This window comes from Odocoileus virginianus, chromosome 30 (genome assembly GCF_023699985.2).
Source record: "Odocoileus virginianus isolate 20LAN1187 ecotype Illinois chromosome 30, Ovbor_1.2, whole genome shotgun sequence".
Lineage (NCBI taxonomy): Eukaryota > Metazoa > Chordata > Mammalia > Artiodactyla > Cervidae > Odocoileus > Odocoileus virginianus.
In genome coordinates this window covers 34705345-34719764 of record NC_069703.1, presented here as the reverse complement: position 1 = coordinate 34719764, position 14420 = coordinate 34705345, and the positions used below count along the sequence as shown (strand labels likewise).

The window sequence follows — 14420 nt, the reverse complement described above, 5'->3', positions numbered from 1 at the left end:
TGGTGCAGAAATGTGTCTGATACCAGATCCTCAGTGGCCACCCAACTCCATATTTGCATGCCTGAACTGTGATCACGCTATTTTGATTTCAATTTGTCATCAGAAGCCAGATGAGTCCACTCTGTCGTCCATTCCCTAAGGTTCTCTTAGAAAAGTCTCAAGAGAACACCCCCAGCTACAACTCCCCACACCCCACACACTGTGAACCATTTTTCCTGACTCCCCTCCAGGCCCATAAACACCCTCACACACACACTGCACACACCCATAGATCATTTTCTATCAATTAAACTCACTCGTTTAGGGAGGGATGTGGGTCTGCTGGGGGCACTGGAAGGGTCCTTCCACAGGAACACCGAAGTGTGCACAGCTGTGGGGGCATAATTTTGTTTCCAGACCCAATCTCCTTGGGGAGGCAGTGTGCAGACCCTGAATAAATAAAGGGCACTCATGTATCTGGACCCAAAGTTCTCAAAGTCCGGCGCACTTAGGGGTGTCCCAAGCCCTCACCCTCACTAGAGTGCAGTTGTGGGACCAGAAATGCAAAACCTCGCTTCAACATACAAAACTGAAGGCCACGATGGGCCTGGATACACACACATATGCACAGGCCGTGTGCACCAATGAGTGAGAACGGGGATGGGACAGAACTGGATTTCACGATCATGCAAAAATAAGGGGATTCGAGTATACCAAATTGCCTCCACCTGGATATCGGCGCGAACTAGGTGCGCCGGGTTTGAGCTGCGAAGGTTGCAGAGAGGAGCCCTCCTCGCCTCGATGGCCTCTCTCAGGGGCCAGGGGCCGACGGCTGCCCCCATTCGCCGGGCGCCCTTCTTCCCAAATCTTCCTTCCGCTCCAGGGCCCCCACCCCGCCCCTCCAGAACCGGCCAGGCTCTCGCAGCCTTGTCCCTCTCCCGGGGAGGCCGGGCTGGCGGGCGCGGGCAATCTTTGCCCGGGCGAGTCCTTGAAGTCTATATTTAGTGCACGCCGCCCCTCCCCCACGTCGGGAGGCCCGCGGCGAGGGGTGGGGGGTGTGGGGGGAGCCCCGCCCCCGCCGGGCGTGTGTGTCGGGTGTGTTTGGGGCCCGCGCGGCTGGCGCGCCCTCTCCGTCTTTACGCCTCCGGCCCCCCCGCAGCCCGGCTGCGGCCCCTGCGCCCCTAGCCCCGCCGGGCGTCGCGGGCCAACATGGGCCAGGAAGAGGAGCTGCTAAGGATCGCCAAGAAGCTGGAGAAGATGGTGGCCAGGAAGAAGACGGTGAGGCTGCGGAGTTCGGGCTGCAACCCCCGCCCCCCACCCCGAGGGAGGCGCGGCGCGTGCGAGCCCCGAGGAGTCCCGGGGGCGCGTGCTGGCCGGGCGCCCAGGAGGCGTGCGCGCGCGGGACTCCGGGACCGAGGGAGGCGCGGCTGGCCGGGCTCCGCGCCCCGGGGGGGCGGGGGAGGCTGACATCTCCGGGGGGGCGTGTGCGTGGCCCCGGGGCGGCGGGGGTGAGGTGGGGGAGGGCGTCGAGTGGGGGTTGGGGAGCACCGAGCCAGCCCCCGAAGACCCGAAGGCTTCTTGTGCGCGTCCGTCTGGACCTGCACGGTTGGGGGCCCCCGGGTAGGTCGTGCGGGGCCCGGGAAAGAATGGGAGACAGGAGCTGGAGAAGGACTTTCAGAGCCCCTGGATTCGGCGTGTGCAAAAGCCTGGGGGGAGCGGTGGTGACCGCGGGACAGGGGGACCCGGAGATAGGTGTGGAAAGAACTCCTGGGTGACTCGAGAAGCGGGAAGAAACTTGAACTGAGGAGGGTTGCTGAACCGTGTCTACCCCGCACCCCGGGAGTGGAGCTGACGCAGGAAGAGCCAAGGGCCTGGGTTCCCGCAACCGCACGGCTAGAGGCTTCAGGAGCTGTTGGCCACTCTCGCTTTCCTTGGCCGCGGGGTGGGGCCCGGGCCCCGGGCGGGGGCCTAACAGGTGTCGGGCAGCCGCTGCGCCCACGGGGCCCGCCGGGCGGGGGAAGCGGGGACCGGCTGGCGGCCAGGGCGCGGGGGTGGCGGCGGCGGGGACAGCGGAGCCCGGAGGTTGAGGGGAATCAGGGCTGGCGGCCCTCCCTGTGGACCCTAAGCGCTCAGTGCCCGGAGCCCTTAGCGCGGGCCGGCTTGAAGTTAATATTTGATCCTTCCCGTGATCTTTGCCTCAAGTTGGCTGCCGCCCGAATCCTAGCCGAGCAAACTTGGCCTTGGGACAGGGAGAGCTGGGAGTCACCCAGAGTGGGGTGAGAGGGGAAGGTAGCCTGGCAGGCCGTACCCCCCTCCCTTTCGACCCTGTCCCAGAACCCGCCTCCTTCTGCCATCCAGGGGCACGTTTGGAAGCAGGACTTGCATTTCCAACACATTCTGTAATCCTAGAAGCTCAGGAAAAGGCTGGACCCCTAAGGGTGTCTTTAGAGCAGGGACAAGAGAGGGGTTGCTGGACCCGTGGGGTGACAGGGAGCCCTCAAGTAAGACATGGGCAGTATTGAGTTGGTGTCCATATGAAGACCAGAGCCTCAGTTTCTTCATCTGTGAGATGAGATGACCTATCTCCTGGAAGGATTGTCACTGGATTTTTTTTTGTCTCTGCTGGTTCATGGTGAGGGTGGAAGAGATGTGAAACCCTTAGGATGATCTGGACTGGTGCTTGGGAAGGCTCAGAGAGTGACAGCTGCTTTTGCTCAGCCAGAGGAAATGCAGAAACCCGCAGATTTTAAGGAGTCTCCATTCCAGGATGCTCCAAAGTCAGTTGAAACTGAGCCTCAAGTCATCAGACTCAGCTGGAGGTGGCAGAGCCCAGCCCGGGTCTCCTGAACCAGATTCCACCTCAATCAGACAAGTTGTCCCAGCCCTGCCCCTTGCTGGCCCCCGACTTGGGCCAGGAGATTCTAGGCCTCTTGGTGAGAGGGCAGGAGTGGGAAGCCTATTAGGAGACCTGAGAAAGGCAGAGTGGCTGAGGGGGAAGGGACCTGCCCTGGCCTCCCCTCACTCCTTTTACGGCTCTAGACCCACCACTCTGCTTTCTCTCTCTAGCCCTGGATGTCTTCTTCTGTGAAATGGGGAGAAGAAATAGTGTCCTTTGGCGAGGGGTCCTGTGGAAGTACCCAGAGCTCTCTCCAGGAAAAGATGCAAGTCTGGCCACAGGGTCCCTGGAGCACAGAGCCGGTCTGCAGCCACGTCTGCGCCTGGGTTCTTGGCAGCATCTGGGTGGGCACAGAGCTCTGGGCATGTAACCTAGAAAGGTGGGGCCTGCTCTGGGAGCCAAAGTGGGCCCGCCCAGTGGTGGTTAGGGAGAGGACACACTTCCTGGAAGAAGACGGATCTTCCACGTTGCAGCTCAGACCCGGGGTTTACTGCCAATTACTGAAGTCCCAGCAACTTAGGGCTTTTGTCAGATGCTGTGAGCACACACCTACTGTACCGGCCTCAAACATACAGCAAAACACCACACAGTCACACACACAGACATAACTACATGCAGCCACACACCGTGTAAACAAGCAACTGTGAACATAAATAACTGCATGACAGATGTGGTTACTGACCCTGACGTGACTGACACCCTGACCATTGTATTTTCAGAAAAAGCCACAAAGACAACTGTACGCATGTTTAAACGTGTGCACGTGCACCATAAGCTGTACCCCGATGTGCAAAGCTATAAACGTGGCAAACAGCTGCACTTACGTGTCCAGACGGGTTGTGACATAGAGTCGTCCCACAAAGACAAATAGACACATTATATTGGGTTGGCCAAAAAGTTCGTTCGGGTTTCCACGACAGCTTTTTTTGGGAAAAACCTGAACGAACTTTTCCGTCAGCCCAGTCCTTGAGCAGCATACACACCGCAGCTCCCCACCTGAACTGCAGATACCGCTGGCTGCATGTCCCATACATGCATGCCGAAAGACGTGCCTGGCAACATTTGCCCATGGCGTTGTGAGTCCAGCTACAACTGGCGCTCACGGCTGTTCTCCAACATGACCCAGTTATATATACAGTGTGACATACACAGGCACACACCCAGTGGTGAGCTGGAACTGGCTTAATGCTGATTGTTGAACTTTCAGGGATTTTGCAAGCCAGTTGTTAAATACAGCAATTGTTTTTAACATTAAACTGTATGCTTACAATTAAATTTTGTTAAAAATGCCATAAATACCCCAGAGTCATCACTTCCTTATTATTTTATTACTTTTTTCGGTCATCTATGGTCTGGAGGCTATTTATTATACTGTATTGTATCAGTATGGGGCTTCCCTGGTAGCTCAGCTGGTAAAGAATCAACCTGCAATGCAGGAGACCCCGGTTCAATTCCTGGGTCAGGAAGATCCCCTGGAGAAGGGAAAGGCTACTCACTCCAGTATTCTTGGGCTTCCCTGGAGGCTCAGATGGTAAAGAATCTGCCTGCAATGCAGGAGACCTGAGTTCGATCCCTGGGTTGGGAAGACCCCTTAAAGGAGGGCGTGGCAACCCACTCCAGTATTCTTGCCTGGAGAATCCCCATGGACAGAGGAGCCTGGTGAGCTACAGTCCGTGGGGTCACAAAGAGTCGGACAGGACTGAGCGACTAAGTACAGCACAGCATAAATATGGCCTGTGTCACTCATTTCTTCCCAATGTCTCCTTCAGTTCAGTGACAGCATGCTCTAGCTTGACATTGCTGTAGGGAGAATATTGATGCCACGGGAATTGACAAACACTGCAAATCAATTTTTCCCTTTGAGAACCTGCTGTTAAACATTGACCAACATACCACTGCACTTACCCATGCTGATATTTCATGACTGCACACATCTCGCCAGACCTATGTCCATACCTACTTGCATGGTTGGATAGTGGGTCAAACCCAAAAGGCCCGAATTTGACTCCCAGATCAGTTCCTTATAATGTTGAGCAAATTTACTTCTGTTTCTTGGATTTCTCTTCTGCGAAAATGGGATCTTGATTCTTTAAAAAGGAGAATAGTAATAGGACCTATCTCAGGGAATCATTTCGAGAGTCAGAGGAGATCATGCATGTAAAATATTTAGAACTGTGCCCAGCAGATAATAAGCCTTTAATTAGTGGTACATGCAGAGTTATATGCCTGCAAGTTCACATGCACACACATCCACACGTCAGTCCTCTGAAGCATACTATGAACCCAAGTTCTAAGGGAGACTGAGGACTGACAGAGGGCAGTTGGGGGATGTGACCCAGGAAGCCTGGTAGGATAGGGGTTGGCAGCTGGCACTGCACAGTGGGGCCAGGGCATACAGGACACAGTCAGCTGGTGCTTCCCAGGGACCTGATCTCAGGACAGGAAGCTGGGGCTGGCTTCTAGGAAGTGTGTGGAAAGAAAGAGAAGACCAAAAGGGGGCAGGGGTGGTTCAGGGCCTGGCAACCAACAGGTTTTCACATCTGTATGTCTTGTCTTCTCCTCCCTCTTCCCCTTCCCACCTCTGCTTTCTGCTTTATTCATTCACTCAGGGAGCACTGGGCTGTGTGCTGAACCCAGAGGTCTCAGAGATTACACAGTCCTCTCTACCCAAGAGAAAAGAAAGTGCATGTCTTCACAAAAACTCCCTAACAGTCCCATTCACAGGTGAATGGATCAACAAACTGTGGTCTCTGCCTACAATGGCAAACAACCCAGGAATGAAAAGAACTGTGGCTCCGTGCAGCAGTGTGCATGGAACCTCAGAATGATAACGCCGAGTGAAGAAGCCAGACAAAAAAGTCCATTACAGTCACATTCTGTAAAATCCTTCAAAACGCAAGAAAGCAGAATAGTGGTGCCTGGGGTTGGGGGTGCAGAGAGGGATAGATTACCAAGGGGCACAAGGAAAATGTCGGGGCTGCTATGTTTGTTTGGGGCTTTGCTGTACAGCTTGCAGGGTCTTATTTCCCCAACCAGGAACTGAACCCATGTCCCCTGCAGAAGTGCAGAACCTAACCCCTGGACCACCAGGGATCTCCCTATGTTCTTATCTTGATTGTGGCGATAGCTTCATGGATGTACACATTATGTCGAAACTCACCAAATAGTAGTTTACAATATGTGTGGTCTATTGTATGTCAGTTATATCCCAATAAAGCTATTTTTTAAAAAAATAAAAGCTGTAGTCCTCAACCTACAGAAGGTCACAGTTGGGAAGTGAAGGGAGGCAGATACAGACATAAAAGAAGCAGTAAACCATGAGGTAATTAACTTTAGAGGAAGAGATGGGGAAGGGGAGAGCATTCCCAGTGGAAGGAATAGCAGAACCAGGGGGTCAGGGGTCAGGGAGAGTGGGTAGGGCTGGACCCTGCTCGGATGGGCTGGAACCCAGCTGGGTGGCGGGAGGTGAAGTCAGAGGGCTGGTCTGGGGCAGAAGCTGCGCCTCTCCTCCTCCTCTTCCTCACCTCTGCACTGACTGCTTGTCTGACTGGATCTGCCGCTGGAACAGCCTCCTTCCTTCCCTGCTGCCGCCGTCCTTCCCACCAAGACCGCGCGATGGTCAGAGAGGGGCCTGGGCCGACCCCATAGGCCTCGGCCCTCACCTTGTGGCCTCCCACAGGAAGGGGCCCTGGACCTCCTGAAGAAGCTCAACAGCTGGCAGATGTCCATCCAGCTGCTCCAGGTGGGTGGCGATGGGCAGCCCCCGGGGCAGGAGGGCAACCTTGTACGGGAAGGAAAGACCCTCGTGGGGGAGCCCTCCCAGGAGGGGGTCTGGGAGGGATTTCTAAAGGGAAGGCAGCAGGGGGGATCTTGAGGTACTCCAGGCGTGGGAACCGAAGCCTGCAGATGGCAATGGAAGCTTTCTAAGCTCTCGGGGCCCTCTGGGTCGGGGGACAAGACTGACCTGCTTTCCTTGAACCCCCAAGTTCCCAAGACCCGAGGTCTATGGGATCCAGAAGGCCAGCATCTCGGGGAGAGGTGAAAGCCCCCCATTTTTGCATCTTCCGTGTGTTACCCGTGTGGCCTCCAGAACTCTACCCGAAGCTCTTGGCCCTGAAAAGGTAGCACGTACCCAGGCCGCAGCAGCCAGAGTTGTGTCTTAGGCTGAAATTTGAACTCCAGGACACCAGAGGGCAGAGAATGGGGAGGAGTCGTGGGCACCAGCCAGGCCCAGCTTTACTTCAAAGCTGGAGTTGCCCCTGCAGCTGGGGGGCCAGGCCTTGGGCACTGACCTCACTCAGGGCAGTAGGTCCATTATAAAGTCAGGATGATAACCTCAGGCACAGTTCCAGGCCAACGCCCTGGGGAGCCTAGACCAGGGGAAGGGGGTGGGTGCCCTGGGGCAGGTCTTGCCAACTCGGACAGCCAGTCCAGCGTGTCCCGATTCGCAGGCTGGCTCCTGACCTTCTCCCTTTTGCAGACCACCAGGATTGGAGTCGCCGTGAACGGGGTCCGCAAGCACTGCTCCAACAAGGAGGTGGTGACCTTGGCCAAAGTCCTCATCAGGAACTGGAAGCAGCTGCTGGGTGAGGGGGCAGGGTCCCCGGGGCCAAGTGTTTCTCCCCGCACCTGGGTGCTGGCTTATAGCAGGCACCCAGTGTGTGGCTGTTGAGTGACTCAGTTACGACCCCCAGTGGGAGTGCCAGGGTTTGTCTATGCCACAAATGTGGGATTTGTAGATGGGCGAGTTTTCATGTCCATGTCCCTATGTGTGAATTTCTATGTGCTTCATGTGTGTGTACACATCTGTATATACACTTTGGTGTGCAGAGACGTCTTTCTGCCCCATGCATCAGCTTGAGTTTGCACCCACATGTGCACAATTTGTGTATAAACGTGCATTTGTTGGGAGAGGGGTGAGGTTGCCCCAGTCCCTGCCCTTCAGTCCTTTCTGCCCCAGAGTCTTGGGTTTGGCTGAGACAGAGCGAGTTGAGGAACAATGTCATGATTCTGTTTTTAGACTCCCCAGCAACCCCCAAAAGAGAAAAAGGAGAGGAAAGAGTAAAAGCCAAGAAGAAGGAAAAAGGCCTTGACTGTTCAGATTGGAAGCCAGAGACAAGTCTTTCTCCACCAAGGAAAAGACGGGTGGAAGAGCCCAAAGACAGGTACTTGTTCTGGGATGGCGAGAAGGGGGCTGACGCTCATCATTTCCTCTGACAGCACTTCTGTTTATATACCATCTTTTCGTCTTCACACACCAGGAGGTGGGTATTGTTTCCCTTTACAGTGTCCCTTCTGGGGGCCTGCTTGGCCCCACCAAACTGACTCACCAACTCAAATAGGCTGTCCCTGGCGGGGCTTCACCTTGGATGCAGGGACGGGAGATGCAGTGTGCCAGCGGGGCAGCTTCTCATCACCAAGGTGATAAGAACACATCACCAAGGTGTTTCTCATCACCAAGACTTCTCATAGGCCAGTGGTCCCCAGCCTTTATTGGCACCAGGGGCCAGTGTCATGGAAGACAATTTTTCCATGGGTGGTGGGGTGGCAGGAGGGGAAAGGAGGATGGTTTCAGGATGATGCAGGCACATTACATTTATTGTGCACTTTTATTTCCATTATTATTACATCAGCTCTACTTTAGGTCATCAGGCCTTAGATCCTGGAGGTTGGGGACCCGTGTCCTAGGGACCAGGCTGTGTCCAGAGCTATTCTCCTGCCCACCCAGACGACATTCCCAGGTGCAAAGAATGAGACCACCAAGGGCAGGAACTTGCGCCACATCCTCCAATGGATAAGTCCCATAAACCAGGTCTCCAGGATTCCAGCAAGGGCAATGACCAGTTACAAGATTCACAATACTCGGGCTGGCCCCAAACTGCGGTTTTTCCATAAATCATTGATAGTTCTTTCATAGTCCTCTCCCATCTAGACACAGTTTACCAATCAGGGCTCATTTGCTCTAGATGCAGTGTTACCTAGGATTACAGCTGACGGTCCACCTTCGTCAGGGTTCCAGGTAAACGGGGCTGGGAACTTACTTGTCCACAGAGAAGGAGTGTTTGTTGACTTTTTAGTCAAAATCGCCTTCATTGATAAGGAAGCTGAAGACTGGGGAGCAGGGCCTTTCCCAGGGTCACACAGCTATTATGTGACAGAGTGGGAACCCCATCTTTGTCAGACCCCCAGACCTCTGCTGAGGTCCCAGCTCTGTGTCTATTCCCCCTTGCCTGCCCCAGCCAGGGTCTCAGAAAATGCATGACTTATTAGAAATATTTATTTGTTTAGTTGCACCAGGTCTTCCTTGCAGTGTGTGGGATTTAATTCCCTGGCCAGGATTTGAACCCAAGGCCCCTGCATTGGGAGCACAGAGTCTTAGCCACTAGATCACCAGAGAAGTCCCAATGCAAGACTTGCTATAGACCCAAATGGACTTATCCATGCTGCTGCTAAGTTGAGTCAGTCGTGTCCGACTCTGTGTGACCCCATAGATGGCAGCCCACCGGGCTCCCCCGTCCCTGGGATTCTGCAGGCAAGAACACTGGAGTGGGTTGCCATTTCCTTCTCCAGTGAAGGAAAGTGAAAAGTGAAAGTGAAGTCATTCAGTCCTGTCCAACTCTTAGCGACCCCGTGGACCGCAGCCCACCAGGCTCCTCCATCCATGGGATTTTCCAGGCAAGAGTACTGGAGTGGGGTGCCATTGCCTTCCATAAAAGTAGATAAAAGCCTTCATGGATGTATTAGTTGGTCCTACCTATTCCCTACATGACTAGTCAGATCACTTAATTCCTTCGGGAGGAGGTCATCTAATAGATAAGGGAGTGAGACTAGATGACACTGAATAGTAACCGATGGCCCTAGGTAGTTACAATATGACTTGTGATATAACAACATTTTAAACTTTTAAAAATTGTATTTATTTAATTATTTCCAGCTACACTGGGTCTATTGCGGTTCATGGGCTTTCTCTACTTGTTCATGGGCTTTCTCTACTTGCAGCGTGTGGGGGCAACTCTCTAGTTATGGTGCTTGGGCTTCTCATTGCGGTGACTTCTCTGGTTTCGGAGCCCAGGCTGTAGGCACACAGGCTTCAGTAGTTGCAGCTCTCAGACTCTAGAGTGCAGGCTCAGTAGCTGTGGCACTCAGGCTTAGTTGCCCTGTCCCAATCTTCCGGGACCAGGGATCAAGCCCATGTCCCCTGCGTTGCCAGGTGGATTCTTAACCAGTGGACTACCAGGGAAACCCTGTAACATATTTTTATCACCCTTGTTTATTTTTTGAAAGTACTGTTATTCTGGGACTTCCCTGGTGGTCCATGGTTGAGAGTCTGCCTTGCAATGCAGAGGATTTGGGTTCGATCCCTGGTCTGAGTACTAAGATTCTACATGCCTCGGGGCAACTAAGCCTGTGAACCACAAGTACTGAGTCTGAGTTCTCGAACCCACAACCCTCAACTACTCACCACATGCTGTGCTACACCTACTGAGCACAGGTGTTGCAACTACTGAAGCCCTTGTGCCGTAGAGCTTATGCTCCGCAACGAGAGAAGACACTGCAATGAGAAGCCTGCACACTACAACTAGAGAAAGCCCACGCCCAGCAACAAAGACCCCGCGTAGCCAAAAATAAATAATCTGTTGTAGAAATAATGGAAAATATTTAAAAAGTATGAAAAAAATCACATTCCCACCACCCAAAAATAATCATTACTAATGTTTTGGTATATATTTTTCTCAGTTTGCTATAGTTATCATCAATTCTATAGTCTGCTTTTTAAGATGCAATACTTGTCACCCGGTTCTGGAATCTTCTGTCCATTCCTTTCATTCTGCTAATTTTGCAATTGTATCCCACTTGGAGAATCCTCATTGGCATTTAATGTTTCACATGGTATGTTTGGTTTTCCCAAAGGGATTAAAAGGTAGGCCTCCAGGGATCCTGTGATCCCCCGTGCCTAGCATGGAGTGAGCATTTGCTGAGCATTGCCAGGCTCAGCTGTACCAGGGCAATCCCCTGTGGAAATTTCATGCTCTGGCTGGTCTGGCCATGTCTGGAGCACCTGTTTGGTTCTGAAAGTGAAAGTGTTAGTTGCTCAGTTGTGTCTGACTCTTTGTGACCCTATGGACCATAGCCCGCTAGGTTCCTCTGTCCATGGAATTCTCCAGACAAGAATCCTGGAGTAGGTTAGCATTTCCTTCTCCAGGGGAATCTTCCTGACCCAGGGATTGAATTTGGGTCTCCTTCATTGCAGGCAGATTCTTCACCATCTGAGCTACCAGGGAAGTCTGTTTCTGAATACCTTGGCAAATAAATGAAGGAACAGGATCTTGTGACATACAGTTGAAAGACTAGAGGCTGAACTCTTGGATGAGGAGACCAAATGGAACATGGAACTAGCCTGTGGAATAGGGAGTGTAGACATCTGCGTACAGATGGCAGCTTAAGCACAAGTGTTTCCTTTTGCTCCATCCCCAAGTCCCCCTGAATGATCAGCAAAGGGGTTTCCTTAAAGGCCTACCGAGATGACAGGTATGGCCAAGGGGACAGTTGGAAAGCAGAAAGCAAATTTCTAGGCCAAACTTAATCACTTACATCCTTATACTGTGAGATTCACTATTGTAACTTGAAAACTGAACATCATTATCTCATTATATAAAGTTTATTTGCAGAGTTCAGTCCCTCAGTCATGTCAGACTCTTCATGACCCCCATGGACCGTAGCCCACCAGGCTTCTCAGTCCATAGAATTCTCCAGGCAGGAATCCTGGATGGGTTGTCATTTCCTTCAGGGGATCTTCCCAACCCAGGGGTCAAACCCACATCTCCTGCGTTGGCAGGCAGATTCTTTATCACTGTGCCACCTGGGAAGCCTAAAATTTATATAACTATAAGTAAGTGATAAGTGAAGTCGCTCAGTCGTGTCCAACTTTTTGCGACCCCGTGGACTGTAGCCTTCCAGACTCCTCCATTCATGGGGTTTTCCAGGCAAAGGTACTGGAGTGGGTTGCCATTCCCAATATGTGTATATATGGATATATCCTTCTAGGCTTTTTCCTGTGCGTCTACCCATGAAATACTTATTGTATTAATAAAATGGAATTAAATCCCATATACTATTTTGTAGCCTTTTCACATCATATATTTATTCCAACAGTGAGTCACATTTAGAGTAAAAATTTAGAAAGTCAAACACAAGAAGCAAATAACAGAAATGATCACTGTTAACATCTTGATGTATATCTTTCTCATCTTTTTAAGAGCATATGTATATAAATAGAGTTATATTTTCTTAGAAACTTGAATCACACTATAATACTGTTTTATAACCAGCATTTTACATTTAACAGCATCCTGGGGTGTTAAATTGTTGATGCCAGCTCACTTTTCACAGCTGGAGCTATGAGATGAAGTTGTCTCCATGGCTGAGCAGAGTGTGGGTTGGTTGTTCCCCTACCTTACTGGGAGAATCCAGTGGACAGGGGTCCTTTTTCAGTTCTGTTGGCAAACTTCCCTTTTTAATTTTCTAAATTGACAATTTATTATCGTATATAAACACAATAACCACATTATTATATAAATACTGTAACCACATTACTAAAATTTAAAAATGAGAATTAAAAATATTTCTCTACAGTGTGCTGCTTCTGAAAAAGGAAACAGCTTGTATTTTTTCCCTCTTCCCTTCCAGTCCTGATCTACTTACATAATTTTACCATTCCTGCAGACACAGGGGACAGTTACATCCCTGTTTATTTATCTTTCTAATGTATTCTAGGCATTTTTTGTGTGTTCCTGAATAGTTTTCATAATGATCCTTTGCAAAAATGGCAGAATTTTTCTGGTTCTAAAAGGAAAACAATGAGGAAAGGCCAGAAAATGGGGAGTCCCAGGGAGAGGAGAGATCATGTCTCCCCTCCTTTCTCCCACTGCAAGAATTTCAGCTCCCAGCTCTGTACCTGTCCATCCCCGTGGGGCAGTCAGGGGGGAACCCCACAGAGGAGCTCCCAGGGCCCAGTGTGGGACTGGAGGGGGCATGCATACAAAGGAAGGTCTCTGCCCCCCTCCCTCTCTGCTGCCTCCCCCTGTGTTTAAGCTGGGGGCAAAGGTCCACGGGATCATTAAGAGCTGGCACCTGAAACTTTCTTACCCGCTGTCCCCCGGTGGGGAGGAGGATGTGGAGGATGAGATGGGAGCTGGAAAACCATGCAAGAGCCTTATTATTATCTGGAAAAGAAGAAATCAGATACCTAGGATTAGGGAGCATTGAGGAGCTCTTCCTGGTGAGAACTGCAGTAGGAATGTTAATGATCTAGAGTCTTCTTTCTAGCCAGCCCACAAACACAGGTCCTTTTCCCAGCACTTGACAGATGAGGGAGCTGATGCTCCAAGAAGATGACCTGCCCAGGTCGGGGCTGGGATTACAGCTCCTGTCACTGTCCCGTGCTCTCTGCTGAGCTCAACTGCTCAGCCGTGTCCGACTCTTTGCAGTCCCATGGCCTGCAGCCCGCTAGACTCTCCTGTCCATGGGATTTCCCAGGCAAGAATACCGGAGTGGGTTGTCATCCCTTTCCAGGGGATCTTCCTGACCCAGGGATCAAACCCACGTCTCCTGCATTGGCAGGCAGATTCTTTACCACTGCGCCACCCAAGAAGCATGTCACTGCCTCCCTTTTTAGAGTGGTAAATGTCATGTATGTTTGTATGCATGGAGAAAAAGGTCTTAGAGGTAAACAGTTCTTACCTCTGGGGAGGTTTCTTTTTCCAATTTTTAAAAAATCATTTCTTTACTGTTTGACTTCACAGCCTTCAGCAACAAATATTTATAGAGCACCTACTCTGTAGCAGGCACTGTTCTGTTCACTTAGGAGAAGTCAGTTGAGTTGAGTATATTAGATTGGGCTTCCCAGAAGCAACCCCTGAGACATGGATTTAAGTGCAAGAGGTTTATTTAGGAAGTGATTTCAGGAAATGCAAACAGAGGAGAGAGGAAGTGAGACAGGGAAGGGAGGAGAACGGGCACAGGGTGTGTTCCTGAGCAGGTTACTGCCCTGAGTGGTGGTGGTTTAGTCACTAAGTCGTGTCCGACTCTTGCGACCCCATGGACTGTAGTCTGCCAGGTACTTCTGTCCATGGGATTCTACAGGCAAGCATACCGGAGTGGGTGGCCATTTCCTTCTCCAGGGGATCTCCTCAATCCAAGAATCGATCCCAGGTCTCCTGCATTGTAGGCAGATTCTTTACCAACTGAGCTACAGGGGAAGCCAGGGCTTAAATCCAGCTGGAGACGGTGGAGGACACACCTCAGTCGATCCACTAGAGGGCCGAGGAAGCTGGAGTATTTGCCCATCTGTTCGCGCCTGTTTGGTTGAGGGCTGCTCCTAGGGTTGCTAACTCCCCTGTGATTTCTGCCCACCAGCCTGCTGGCACTGGCTGACACAGGCAGAGTCCCAGGTGATCTTGGAGAAGGAAGTCCTTGGGTCCCAGTGCATTTGGGAGGAGTGCCCAAGGGATGATGGGGACTCAGCATAGACAGCGTCCACCCCGGG

The 14420-nt window shown here is 51.8% G+C and overlaps 1 protein-coding gene across 4 annotated transcripts in view; it reads left to right on the top strand.

The window, feature by feature from the left end:
• The first annotated feature begins 1065 nt into the window (after positions 1–1065).
• Positions 1066–14420, top strand: part of TCEA3 (transcription elongation factor A3) — a 43350-nt gene continuing 29995 nt past the window's right edge. Inside the window, exons 1-4 of one of the 4 annotated variants that reach the window (XM_070458906.1) lie at positions 1066–1257; positions 6555–6617; positions 7356–7461; positions 7896–8040. In XM_070458906.1, the coding sequence (XP_070315007.1) occupies positions 1189–1257; positions 6555–6617; positions 7356–7461; positions 7896–8040 (383 nt within the window). In that variant the 5' untranslated portion in view covers positions 1066–1188. The remainder of the gene's footprint in view (positions 1258–6554; positions 6618–7355; positions 7462–7895; positions 8041–14420) is intronic. The other 3 variants (XM_070458907.1, XM_070458908.1, XM_070458905.1) reach the window with 3 other exon arrangements.